The sequence below is a fragment of the Dendropsophus ebraccatus genome, chromosome 3 (genome assembly GCF_027789765.1).
Source record: "Dendropsophus ebraccatus isolate aDenEbr1 chromosome 3, aDenEbr1.pat, whole genome shotgun sequence".
Lineage (NCBI taxonomy): Eukaryota > Metazoa > Chordata > Amphibia > Anura > Hylidae > Dendropsophus > Dendropsophus ebraccatus.
In genome coordinates this window covers 2,284,206-2,298,336 of record NC_091456.1, presented here as the reverse complement: position 1 = coordinate 2,298,336, position 14,131 = coordinate 2,284,206, and the positions used below count along the sequence as shown (strand labels likewise).

Here is a 14,131-nt window from a genome sequence, read left to right as displayed (position 1 = left end):
TTGTTCTTTATATTAAAGTCAATGCTTAAAGGAGAAGTCCGTCCATTTTCAAAAACGGGCAGCTGGCAGGGGCCGAGGGGGAAATATAATAAACAGTCCCATATTACCTCTCCCTGTGCCCACCATGTGCCCCCTGACCGGGACCCCCGCCGGTAGGCATTGGGATGACCTAAGGGGAAATGCCCGTCCCGGCTGATGGACTGGCCGCTCAGCCAATCGGTGACTGAAGAGACGTCCTACCCCAGTGGCCAGCCCATCAGCCGGGACGGGACGTCTGCAGCACTGGAGATCCCAGAGCCCTGCGGAGTCCTGCAGTACGGGGAGAGGTGAGTTATACACTGCGTTACTTTCCCCCGTACCCCGGCCTTTAAACACAAAAAAAAAAAAAAAAAAAAAGGAAGGCCGGATTTCTCCTTTAATTGATTAAAAGCCGCCCCCCCCCCCCAAACACCTGGAGGTAAACATTAAGCAACGGCCGCTGTTTTATCAGTGTGTGAACATGGCCTGAATGTATATATATACCTTGTACACTTTTATCTGCACTTCTGGTCGCCGTTGTCCGGCTGCTCTCCAGTCTGCAGGGACGTGGACGGTCGCCATTACCCTGTGATAGACAGTAAGAAGCTGCTTCTATATTCAGCAGATTAGTAGTGACTAGCCTCACAGTTTGGGAGATAGCGCCCCCTCTGGCCACGGCAAGGTCACTTAGCACCTTCAAAGTTTAAACCAGAAAACAAAGCTGGAGGTCGATCTGTTTCTGGCAGATAGCACCACATGATACAAGCAGCAGCTTCCTTAGCTATATACTACTATACTAATATTATATATATATATATATATATATATATATATATATATATATATATATATACAGGAAGTGTTTATAGATGTAGAAATCTGAGATTTCTGCTCCTTTTACATGAAATTGTGCAGCAGATCGAGGACAGAGGGGAAAGCGGACGATATTTCCTGCGGGTGTCATCTGTCCCCACTACCTATAACCGTGAGCCGTCATTATTAGTAGATCTATAGATCTATGTGTCCTGAGTCTGATGGAGCGGGGGCTGTCACCTGTTATACAGTATAAGAACAGCGGCCGGAGAGGATAACACTGGCGCTGTGCAATTATAAAACACGAGTAATAAGGAAATACGGATCTATAGGTGGGGGGGGGGGGGGACGGGGACTTGTGAAGGGTCCCGTGGGATCTCACGGGGGAAATGCTTAGTGAGTTTTCCCAGAAGGGTCAAAATCCCAAACTGGAAGGAAACGGAACTGTACACCGATCCGAAACATATAATGTCCTGATCATAGCTGCAGATCACTGACTGCTCTACAGCCCGAACGCAGAGCAATGTATAATGTCCTGACTGTAGCTGCAGATCACTGACCGCTCTACAGCCCGAACGCAGAGCAATGTATAATGTCCTGACTGTAGCTGCAGATCACTGACCGCTCTACAGCCCGAACGCAGAGCAATGTATAATGTCCTGACTGTAGCTGCAGACCACTGACCGCTCTACAGCCCGAACGCAGTGAGATGTATAATGTCCTGACTGTAGCTGCAGATCACTGACCGCTCTACAGCCCGAACGCAGAGCAATGTATAATGTCCTGATCATAGCTGCAGATCACTGACCGCTCTACAGCCCGAACGCAGAGCAATGTATAATGTCCTGATCATAGCTGCAGATCACTGACCGCTCTACAGCCCGAACGCAGAGCAATGTATAATGTCCTGACTGTAGCTGCAGAACACTGACCGCTCTACAGCCCGAACGCAGTGAGATGTATAATGTCCTGACTGTAGCTGCAGATCACTGACCGCTCTACAGCCCGAACGCAGAGCAATGTATAATGTCCTGATCATAGCTGCAGATCACTGACCGCTCTACAGCCCGAACGCAGAGCAATGTATAATGTCCTGACTGTAGCTGCAGAACACTGACCGCTCTACAGCCCGAACGCAGCAAGATGTATAATGTCCTGACTGTAGCTGCAGAACACTGACCGCTCTACAGCCGGATCGCAGAGCAATGTATAATGTCCTGATCATAGCTGCAGATCACTGACCACTCTACAGCCCGAACGCAGAGCTATGTATAATGTCCTGACTGTAGCTGCAGATCACTGACCGCTCTACAGCCCGAACGCAGAGCTATGTATAATGTCCTGACTGTAGCTGCAGATCACTGACCGCTCTACAGCCCGAACGCAGAGCAATGTATAATGTCCTGATCATAGCTGCAGATCACTGACCGCTCTACAGCCCGAACGCAGACAATGTATAATGTCCTGACTGTAGCTGCAGATCACTGACCGCTCTACAGCCCGAACGCAAAGCAATGTATAATGTCCAGACTGTAGCTGCAGATCACTGACCGCTCTACAGACGGCACTCGAGTGTGACCGCATCCTAATTCATCATAGCACACAATGGAGAGTGGGGCCGGAGCCGCATGCTGCATTGTGTGAGCTGTCAGGGTTGAGCGGCCGTTAGTTATTCAGTGAATGACGTGTCAGTTTTCTGTGCGGCCGCTGGGGGGGGGCACCGATGCTTAATACCATAAAATACAAATAAATTAAATTGGTTAAATAATAGGAGCTGTGGTGGGTTTGGATGTAATATGGGGAAACGTTCGTGTGCTTAGATAATATTGTGCGTTTTCCGGCCAAAACTAAGGTCAACTCCGCGGCTGCATTTTCTGAGCGTAAAAGTCCCTGCAGGTCTCACAGCAGCGCTGGTACCACCGCATGTCCTGGCACAGGTTCTTCTCCCGGATCACCTTACAGTACACCGGCCACTGGTCCTGAAGACATTTTAATGTTAAAGCAGCTGAAAAAAACAAAAACAAAAAATAAATTATCTCATCAAATTAAAAAATTACAATGTTAAATAAAGGGGAACTCCAATGAAAAAAATATTTTTTTCAAATCAACTGGTGTCGGAAAGTTATACAAATCTATAATTTACTTCTATTTAAAATTGTCCAGTCTTCTAGTACTTATCAGCTGCTGTATGTCCTGCATGAAGAGGTGTATTCTCTCCAGTATGACCCAGAGCGGGTGTGGCCTCTGCTGTGTTTCCTGCCCACCGGAAATTATCTGCACTCTGAACATATTCCCTGTTTGTACCTGTATTTGCTACTTGTACCTGCACTATTTATTTTATGCCACTAGATGTCACTGTATTATATGGATTGTATACACAGCTGAAGGAAAGGGTTAACTGTCTAACTGTAAGTAATGTATGAAGTGATGTCCACTGACCAATCCCTGAGCTAGGTGCCCCAAGTGATCTGGCCAATCCCTGTTCAGTATTAAAAAAGGACTAAAGGGATATCCTACCTACACTAGGTGCCCATAGGGCATTCACACCCATGGGCTTCAGTTGAGCACCTCAGGGTCTAGGTGGGCCCCAATAAGCCATACTTCATAAACGCTGCAGCTGCATCACACTGTATCATACTTCATATACGCTGCAGCTGCATCACACTGTATCATACTTCATATACGCTGCAGCTGCATCACACTGTATCATACTTCATATACGCTGCAGCTGCATCACACTGTATCATACTTCATATACGCTGCAGCTGCATCACACTGTATCATACTCCATATACACTGCCCCTGCATCACACTGTATTATACTCCATATACACTGCAGCTGCATCACACTGTATAATACTTCATATACGCTGCAGCTGCATCACACTGTATTATACTTCATAAACGCTGCAACTGCATCGCACTGTATCATACTTCATATCCGCTGCATCTGCATCACACTGTATTAGAGTTCATATATGCTGCAGCTGCATCACACTGTATCATACTCCATTTGCGCTGCAGCTGCATCACACTGTATCATACTTCATATACACTGCAGCTGCATCACACTGTATCATACTTCATATACGCTGCATCTCATTCTTCTCCTTCACCCAATCCTGATGGTTTTCAGTACTGTGGATCTATGTGACGTATAATTTAATGACTCTTTATTACATAACCATCAGGTTCCCGATGAAGCGGTCGCACCAACCTGAAAATATATTGTCTGAATCTGAAGATTAAATTATTCTTCACTGGAACTGAGAGGTGATGTGTGAAGTCTGGAGATGGTGGAAAGCTGAGAATAGTACTAACTGGGGACCAAGAAAGATGGGGACCAGGAAGATCAGCAGGGACCAGGAAGATCAGCAGGGACCAGGATGATCAGCAGGGACCAGGAAGATCAGCAGGGAACAGGATGATCAGCAGGGACCAGAATGATCAGCAGGGACCAGGAAGATCAGCAGGGACCAGGATGATCAGCAGGGACCAGGATGATCAGCAGGGACCAGGATGATCAGCAGGGACCAGGAAGATCAGCAGGGACCAGGATGATCAGCAGGGACCAGGATGATCAGCAGGGACCAGGATGATCAGCAGGGACCAGGATGATCAGCAGGGACCAGGATGATCAGCAGGGACCAGGAAGATCAGCAGGGACCAGGATGATCAGCAGGGACCAGGATGATCAGCAGGGACCAGAATGATCAGCAGGGACCAGGAAGATCAGCAGGGACCAGGATGATCAGCAGGGACCAGGAAGATCAGCAGGGACCAGGATGATCAGCAGGGACCAGGAAGATCAGCAGGGACCAGGAAGATTAGCAGGGACCAGAATGATCAGCAGGGATCCAGGGACCATTGGACCAGCAGTTCCAGGATACTATTTTTTTCACTTTCCGTATTAGACTCTGCCCCCTTTGGTGTAACCTAACCTGCGGCATGACCAGCACCGGCTCGGACTCGCACTGGCATTTGTAAAAATTTGCTTTGCATTTTTATATTTGTTCAAGAAGGCATCTAAAAAACCACCAAACTCTGTGTCTCTGATGTCTCCAGACCGCTCAGCCAATTACTGACAGACAGGACAGCATTGTGGCTGCTGACTGGCTGAGTGGGCTGTCATTCTCATCTCTGGAGTGACACCCTGCTCGGCCAATCACAGACTGACTGAGGCAGCACAGAGGCCAGGCCAACCTCTCTTAGACAAATGAGTGACATCCTGCTCAGCCAATCAGTGGCCACAGCTTTGTCCCTCTGTTAGTGATTGGCTGAGCAGGATTTTGGCTGTGGGGGACACCAGGGGAGCGCAGAATGGTAAGTATTGATGTTGATTTAGATTCAGTTTGCAAGATTGTTTCACAACTTTGCTCATCTTGACCCCAATCTATGTGTCTCTGAGCGCACGGGGAGCATAACCAAAGAGCATCTAACAGAAAGCATAGCCTGTCAGAGTGATTGTTCTCTTACCAAGTCGCGGGGACGTTATTGTGTTAACGTTGACTTTTTCGTTGCAGGCTTGTAGATGACACGGTCTGTAGGCGGCCGGTTTTTCAGATGAGAAGCATTCATTTCCATGGCGTCCAGTGATTCTGTGCATGCATTGTATCACCCGGGACTGCATGCCCTTCCCACACGTCACCGAACACTAAGAGCAACAACACAATAGAAAAAATTACAGCGACATGTGAGAGCGGCCGGGTAATGTGCATAAGTCATATACAAGGGAACTCTCAGAGGCTGAAGGCTGAGGATGGACAGGCTATGCTCACACATAGTACCGGGCTATGCTCACACACAGTACCGGGCTATGCTCACACACAGTACCGGGCTATGCTCACACACAGTACCGGGCTATGCACACACACAGTACCGGGCTATGCTCACACACAGTACCGGGCTATGCACACACACAGTACCGGGCTATGCTCACACACAGTACCGGGCTATGCTCACACACAGTACCGGGCTATGCTCACACACAGTACCGGGCTATGCTCACACACAGTACCGGGCTATGCTCACACACAGTACCGGGCTATGCTCACACACAGTACCGGGCTATGCTCACACACAGTACCGGGCTATGCTCACACACAGTACCGGGCTATGCTCACACATAGTACCGGGCTATGCTCACACATAGTACCAGGCTATGCTCACACATAGTACCGGGCTATGCTCACACATAGTACCGGGCTATGCTCACACATAGTACCAGGCTATTATCACACACCAGTTTTTAGAGTGAAAATAATGATTATTATTTATGTTCATCCTAATAAATAAAGGAGAATAAAGGCGGCCTCCTCTTGCCTCCAGTTCACTGAAATGACTCTTACTTAGCTGAGGGGTCTCAGGCCGTACCCGTGACTCTATTCACTACAAAGAAGCCAGGGGCCGATATAGAGATTGTCAGGGGGTTCGGAGGTCGGACCCGTCACATGATCTCTTACTTTTCCCCAATCCACAGGATAGGTAACTTTTCTTGGAATAGCCCTTTAAGGCTGGGCCACAGGAACACTCTAGTGATTGTTAGTGTAGCCCTAGCTGCATTATTTTCAAGTGCAAGTCAGTCTAGGAGATCCAGAACATGTGACCTGTAGAACGTCCCATATAGGTATATTTTATATCAATTTTATTATTACTATCATTATTTTTTTTTAAATTTTATATTTAATTTTATATTTTATATAAATATTCCTAGTGAAAAGTCGATGTTACGAAACATGAACAGTCAGCGGGTCAGCTATGGTCTAGCGTTGTGAAGGACGGCTGTTATTTGCCGTTGGCCGTCCTCTCTATGGCGTGTGAGCATAGTCCTATGGTAATCAGGGTTATTTGTGGTTGGCCGTCCTCTCTATGGCGTGTGAGCATAGTCCTATAGTAATCAGGGTTATTTGTGGTTGGCCGTCCTCTCTATGGCGTGTGAGCATAATCCTATAGTAATCAGGGTTATTTGTGGTTGGCCGTCCTCTCTATGGCGTGTGAGCATAGTCCTATAGTAATCAGGGTTATTTGTGGTTGGCCGTCCTCTCTATGGCGTGTGAGCATAGTCCTATAGTAATCAGGGTTATTTGTGGTTGGCCGTCCTCTCTATGGCGTGTGAGCATAGTCCTATAGTAATCAGGGTTATTTGTGGTTGGCCGTCCTCTCTGTGGCGTATGAACAGAGTCCTATAGTAATCAGCGTTATTTGTGGTTGGCCGTCCTCTCTATGGCGTGTGAGCATAGTCCTATAGTAATAAGGGTTATTTGTGGTTGGCCGTCCTCTCTATGGCGTGTGAGCATAGTCCTATAGTAATCAGGGTTATTTGTGGTTGGCCGTCCTCTCTATGGCGTGTGAGCATAGTCCTATAGTAATCAGGGTTATTTGTGGTTGGCCGTCCTCTCTATGGCGTGTGAGCATAGTCCTATAGTAATCAGGGTTATTTGTGGTTGGCCATCCTCTCTATGGCGTGTGAGCATAGTCCTATAGTAATCAGGGTTATTTGTGGTTGGCCGTCCTCTCTATGGCGTGTGAGCATAGTCCTATAGTAATCAGGGTTATTTGTGGTTGGCCGTCCTCTCTATGGCGTGTGAGCATAGTCCTATAGTAATCAGGGTTATTTGTGGTTGGCCGTCCTCTCTATGGCGTGTGAGCATAGTCCTATAGTAATCAGGGTTATTTGTGGTTTCCAGTCCTCTCTATGGCGTGTGAGCATAGTCCTATAGTAATCAGGGTTATTTGTGGTTGGCCGTCCTCTCTATGGTGTGTGAGCATAGTCCTATAGTAATCAGGGTTATTTGTGGTTGGCCGTCCTCTCTATGGCGTGTGAACAGAGTCCTATAGTAATCAGGGTTATTTGTGGTTGGCCGTCCTCTCTATGGCGTGTGAGCATAGTCCTATAGTAATCAGGGTTATTTGTGGTTGGCCGTCCTCTCTATGGTGTGTGAGCATAGTCCTATAGTAATCAGTGTTATTTGTGGTTGGCCGTCCTCTCTATGGCGTGTGAACAGAGTCCTATAGTAATCAGGGTTATTTGTGGTTGGCCGTCCTCTCTATGGCGTGTGAGCATAGTCCTATAGTAATCAGGGTTATTTGTGGTTGGCCGTCCTCTCTATGGCGTGTGAGCATAGTCCTATAGTAATCAGGGTTATTTGTGGTTGGCCGTCCTCTCTATGGCGTGTGAGCATAGTCCTATAGTAATCAGGGTTATTTGTGGTTGGCCGTCCTCTCTATGGCGTGTGAGCATAGTCCTATAGTAATCAGGGTTATTTGTGGTTGGCCGTCCTCTCTATGGCGTGTGAGCATAGTCCTATAGTAATCAGGGTTATTTGTGGTTGGCCGTCCTCTCTATGGCGTGTGAACAGAGTCCTATAGTAATCAGGGTTATTTGTGGTTGGCCGTCCTCTCTATGGCGTGTGAGCATAGTCCTATAGTAATCAGGGTTATTTGTGGTTGGCCGTCCTCTCTATGGCGTGTGAACAGAGTCCTATAGTAATCAGTGTTATTTGTGGTTGGCTGTCCTCTCTATGGCGTGTGAACAGAGTCCTATAGTAATCAGGGTTATTTGTGGTTGGCCGTCCTCTCTATGGCGTGTGAGCATAGTCCTATAGTAATCAGTGTTATTTGTGGTTGGCCGTCCTCTCTATGGCGTGTGAACAGAGTCCTATAGTAATCAGGGTTATTTGTGGTTGGCCGTCCTCTCTGTGGCGTGTGAACAGAGTCCTATAGTAATCAGTGTTATTTGTGGTTGGCCATCCTCTCTATGGCGTGTGAGCATAGTCCTATAGTAATCAGGGTTATTTGTGGTTGGCCGTCCTCTCTATGGCGTGTGAACAGAGTCCTATAGTAATCAGTGTTATTTGTGGTTGGCAGTCCTCTCTGTGGCGTGTGAACAGAGTCCCATAGTAATCAGTGTTATTTGTGGTTGGCCGTCCTCTCTATGGCGTGTGAACAGAGTCCTATAGTAATCAGGGTTATTTGTGGTTGGCCGTCCTCTCTATGGCGTGTGAACAGAGTCCTATAGTAATCAGGGTTATTTGTGGTTGGCCGTCCTCTCTGTGGCGTGTGAACAGAGTCCTATAGTAATCAGGGTTATTTGTGGTTGGCCGTCCTCTCTATGGCGTGTGAGCATAGTCCTATAGTAATCAGTGTTATTTGTGGTTGGCCGTCCTCTCTATGGCATGTGAGCATAGTCCTATAGTAATCAGGGTTATTTGTGGTTGGCCGTCCTCTCTATGGCGTGTGAGCATAATCCTATAGTAATCAGGGTTATTTGTGGTTGGCCGTCCTCTCTATGGCGTGTGAACAGAGTCCTATAGTAATCAGGGTTATTTGTGGTTGGCCGTCCTCTCTGTGGCGTGTGAACAGAGTCCTATAGTAATCAGGGTTATTTGTGGTTGGCCGTCCTCTCTATGGCGTGTGAGCATAGTCCTATAGTAATCAGTGTTATTTGTGGTTGGCCGTCCTCTCTATGGCATGTGAACAGAGTCCTATAGTAATCAGGGTTATTTGTGGTTGGCCGTCCTCTCTGTGGCGTGTGAACATAGTCCTATAGTAATCAGGGTTATTTGTGGTTGGCCGTCCTCTCTATGGCGTGTGAACAGAGTCCTATAGTAATCAGGGTTATTTGTGGTTGGCCGTCCTCTCTATGGCGTGTGAACAGAGTCCTATAGTAATCAGGGTTATTTGTGGTTGGCCGTCCTCTCTGTGGCGGGTGAACAGAGTCCTATAGTAATCAGGGTTATTTGTGGTTGGCCGTCCTCTCTGTGGCGTGTGAACAGAGTCCTATAGTAATCAGGGTTATTCTGGACCCTGATAGTAATGACACAGAGCAGGCGTCCGGCCCAGCAGTGGGTCAGGTTTCCCTGGTCCTCTGCCAGTTGTGTCGGGCAGCATGCACATGACCGCAGCGCTGACGCTAACAATCACTTGTAATTTGTGTATAAATGTAACACAAAGTTTCAATGTTTTTTACAAACTAATCCTAAATTTGGCAACCGTGATAATTACTCATATTTATTCATTCCATTCCCGGCCAAACATATAGGATGGGAGGGAGATCTCCGAGCCAACGGCTGAAGAAGCTGCCAAACCACGCAGGACCAAAAGAAGAAGAAATCCTGAAGATGGAAACTTTCAACCACATGGTAACACGTCCGTCTTTAGAACGTTTAGTGTTGTTAAAGGGATTGTTCACCTTTTTTTTTAAATTTCAAATCAACTGGTGTCAGAAAGTGCCAGAGATTTGTAATTTACGTGTATTAAAAAATCTTCCAGTACTTATCAGCTGCTTTATGTCCTCCAGGAAGTGGTGTATTCTCTCCTGCCTGACACAGTGCTCTCTGCTGCCAGAACGGAGATATGAACACAGCTGAACACCAAGGCATACCACAATATACAGCTGTATACCACCATACACAGCCATATACCGCCATACACAGCTGTATACCGCAATAAATTGTCATACACTGCCATAAACCGTCATACATCACCATACACCACGGTATACCACAATACACCATCATACACTGCTGTACACTGCAATACACAGCCATATACCATCATACACCACTGGATACCACTATACACCGTACACACCGCTGTATACCACCATGTATGGCCATATACCTCTGTATACTACCGTACACCCCATAGACCATAGATTTATATCTAGCTCCCACTTTACTCTGTGATGCCAAACACAAGGGAGTAAGAAGTCCTCACTTTGGACCAGTCTCCGGTTCTCCAGATATAACACTTAGAGTAATCCTCGCAGTCCTCCATTTCCCGCGGTCTGGTGGACATCAGACATTTCTTACGAGGGTTTGTACATCTCACCGTCCGATGGCGCACACCTTTACCGCACTTTAAGGAGCACTAAAAAACAGATGAGAGATATTAGCAGCCAAGCAACGGTACCGAGCGGGGAGGGGGGGATGTTGGTCCGTTCGGGGGAACGTGACAATGTGTGGAGAACGGATTTCTTTTCGTGAGTGAGGATCCTGCCGAGAAGTGGGAACAATTGTCATTAAGGTTCAGCGCTGCACACATCACGTGGCACACTCACACCATCGGAGGGCGGGATATGTACCCCATTATAGGGAATCCGCAGCTGATCAGGCCGCCCCCCCCCTTCTCCAAAGCCATGGACACTGATGATACCCTATGATGTCCACCATCTTTTCTGTGATGCAGAGAGTGCAAGGCCGCCATTCATCTGCATGCGTCACTCCGCAGGAACAGACACACATATGGCTCGGCTGGGTAATGGCATAGGACTAAGGGGGTAACTAGAAGTGGCCGGGCCCCACAGCAAACTTTTCTGATGCCCCCCCTTCCCGGCTGACCATTAAGCCGTAGAGTCTAGTCATACCTGCAGGCCCTAGTCAGGGGTGCTTACAGTTAAAGGGATATTTGCAGATCCTGGGAGGCTGCAAAGGATGACGGCTCAGGGGCCCAGTGTACTGTAGGAGCCGGTCACCAGACCCCCTGATGCAGCGGACCCCATAGCAGCCGCTATGCCTGCTACACTGGTAGTTACACCCCTGGCTAGGGTCGGGGGAGTATTCTGAGGTTATGGGGAATCCTTGTACATATAGGGGGCACAGTATGGTATCTAAGGAGGGAAGCTGCTAGTATACAGGTCACAGCTGCTAGTATACAGGTCACAGCTGCTAGTATACAGGTCACAGCTGCTAGTATACAGGTCACAACTGCTATATACAGGTCACAGCTGCTAGTATACAGGTCACAGCTGCTAGTATACAGGTCACAGCTGCTAGTATACAGGTCACAGTTGCTAGTATACAGGTCACAGCTGCTAGTATACAGGTCACAGCTGCTAGTATACAGGTCACAGCTGCTAGTATACAGGTCACAGCTGCTAGTATACAGGTCACAGCTGCTAGTATACAGGTCACAAGTCACAGCTCTGCACACCACCATCTAGATGCTTTTTGGGTTGTTCTTCATTCCTGGATCTATATTCTCCAATTTATTTGGTTGAGATATGAATATCCCCAAATAACCCCGGTGAAATACTCAGTCTCAGGTCTTACAACATGCCCTAATTGTATCTGAGGACACTTTGTAAGTAACGTTTGACGAGACACCATTGGCCACATCTAAACTATATTACGTCTGTATAAAATACAATAGATATAGTAGCAATGACTCATCCACCCCATGAAGCTTCTCCATGTGTATTACTACACCTCAGACCATACGCCGGCCTCCCACACTGTCATACAGTCCTGGCCCTCACAGCGCTGGCTTGACGCAGGCTTGTACGCGGGGCAGTCCTTTTCACGAGCTGGGACCAGTGTTCCGTTCCGGAGTTGCTGGGTACACGCCGTCTGTCGGGTCTGAGTTCCTTTTCCGCACGTCTTGGAACATAGACTCCATTCTGTCATCATCCATCTAAGCAGAAAAGAATTTCAGAATTGAAGACATTTATTAGAGTAACCTTTGTGCAGCTTACTAGGCCGCGTCGGGGCTCATTCCTTATTAAAGAATCTTAAAGTGAATGGACCATCAGGTACATCGCTTTGGTTTTTTACATTGGCTGATTAGCATTGCAGTGGGCATCCCGGTGGGGCCGTCCTTTCTGAAACACCGCCCCAGTTCCCGCACTTGGTACCATTCTTTTCCCATGCATCTGCCAGCTCTATGCACTGGGGGTTAGCCCAGCGCCCCCCACTGTGACGATATCCCCTTGGTGGTGGATGCCTCCCTCCCTTCCTCGCTCTTGTCTGCAGGTTGCATCTGTCTAGTGTTCCCAGCATGGAGCCTGATGTTTGTGTCTCTGTTATCACTTTGTATCATGCTTCTCATCCTGATGCATTGTTACACTCTCCATATACTATGGTAAATCCAGTGGTTCTGGAGGCAGTGCTCCCTCTATCCGATGGCTCCCTCTATCCGATGGCTCTCCCTATCCGATGGCTCTCCCTATCCGATGGCTCCCTCTATCCGATGGCTCCCTCTATCCGATGGCTCTCCCTATCCGATGGCTCTCCCTATCCGATGGCTCCCTCTATCCGATGGCTCTCCCTATCCGATGGCTCTCCCTATCCGATGGCTCCCTCTATCCGATGGCTCCCTCTATCCGATGGCTCCCTCTATCCGATGGCTCCCTCTATCCGATGGCTCCCTCTATCCGATGGCTCCCTCTATCCGATGGCTCTCCCTATCCGATGGCTCTCCCTATCCGATGGCTCTCCCTATCCGATGGCTCCCTCTATCCGATCTCTCCCTATCCGATGGCTCCCTCTATCCGATGGCTCCCTCTATCCGATGGCTCCCTCTATCCGATGGCTCTCCCTATCCGATGGCTCCCTCTATCCGATGGCTCCCTCTATCCGATGGCTCCCTCTATCCGATGGCTCCCTCTATCCGATGGCTCCCTCTATCCGATGGCTCCCTCTATCCGATGGCTCTCCCTATCCGATGGCTCTCCCTATCCGATGGCTCCCTCTATCCGATGGCTCCCTCTATCCGATGGCTCCCTCTATCCGATGGCTCCCTCTATCCGATGGCTCCCTCTATCCGATGGCTCCCTCTATCCGATGGCTCTCCCTATCCGATGGCTCTCCCTATCCGATGGCTCTCCCTATCCGATGGCTCTCCCTCTATCCGATGGCTCCCTCTATCCGATGGCTCCCTCTATCCGATGGCTCCCTCTATCCGATGGCTCCCTCTATCCGATGGCTCTCTCTATCCGATGGCTCTCCCTATCCGATGGCTCTCCCTATCCGTTGGCTCTCCCTATCCGATGGCTCTCCCTATCCGTTGGCTCTCCCTATCCGATGGCTCCCTCTATCCGATGGCTCCCTCTATCCGATGGCTCTCTCTATCCGATGGCTCTCCCTATCCGATGGCTCTCCCTATCCGTTGGCTCTCCCTATCCGATGGCTCTCCCTATCCGTTGGCTCTCCCTATCCGATGGCTCTCCCTATCCGTTGGCTCTCCCTATCCGATGGCTCTCCCTATCCGTTGGCTCTCCCTATCCGATGGCTCCCTCTATCCGATGGCTCTCCCTATCCGTTGGCTCTCCCTATCCGATGGCTCCCTCTATCCGATGGCTCCCTCTATCCGATGGCTCTCTCTATCCGATGGCTCTCCCTATCCGATGGCTCTCCCTATCCGATGGCTCTCCCTATCCGATGGCTCTCCCTATCCGTTGGCTCTCCCTATCCGATGGCTCCCTCTATCCGATGGCTCCCTCTATCCGATGGCTCCCTCTATCCGATGGCTCTCCCTATCTTCATTTCAACTAGTATCGAACAGAAAAGTGGCTGCACTGACT

The 14,131-nt window shown here is 48.7% G+C and overlaps 1 protein-coding gene across 1 annotated transcript in view; it reads right to left on the bottom strand.

Annotated features, from left to right (window-relative positions):
* Window positions 1-1,763: 1,763 nt before the first annotated feature.
* The window catches only part of ADAMTS19 (ADAM metallopeptidase with thrombospondin type 1 motif 19), a 205,051-nt gene continuing 192,683 nt past the window's right edge, over window positions 1,764-14,131 (bottom strand). The window contains exons 19-22 of the mRNA XM_069960685.1: window positions 12,039-12,243; window positions 10,549-10,701; window positions 5,308-5,485; window positions 1,764-2,836 (exon numbers count right to left, since the gene is read on the bottom strand). Of these exons, the coding sequence (XP_069816786.1) occupies window positions 2,685-2,836; window positions 5,308-5,485; window positions 10,549-10,701; window positions 12,039-12,243 (688 nt within the window). The 3' untranslated portion in view covers window positions 1,764-2,684. The remainder of the gene's footprint in view (window positions 2,837-5,307; window positions 5,486-10,548; window positions 10,702-12,038; window positions 12,244-14,131) is intronic.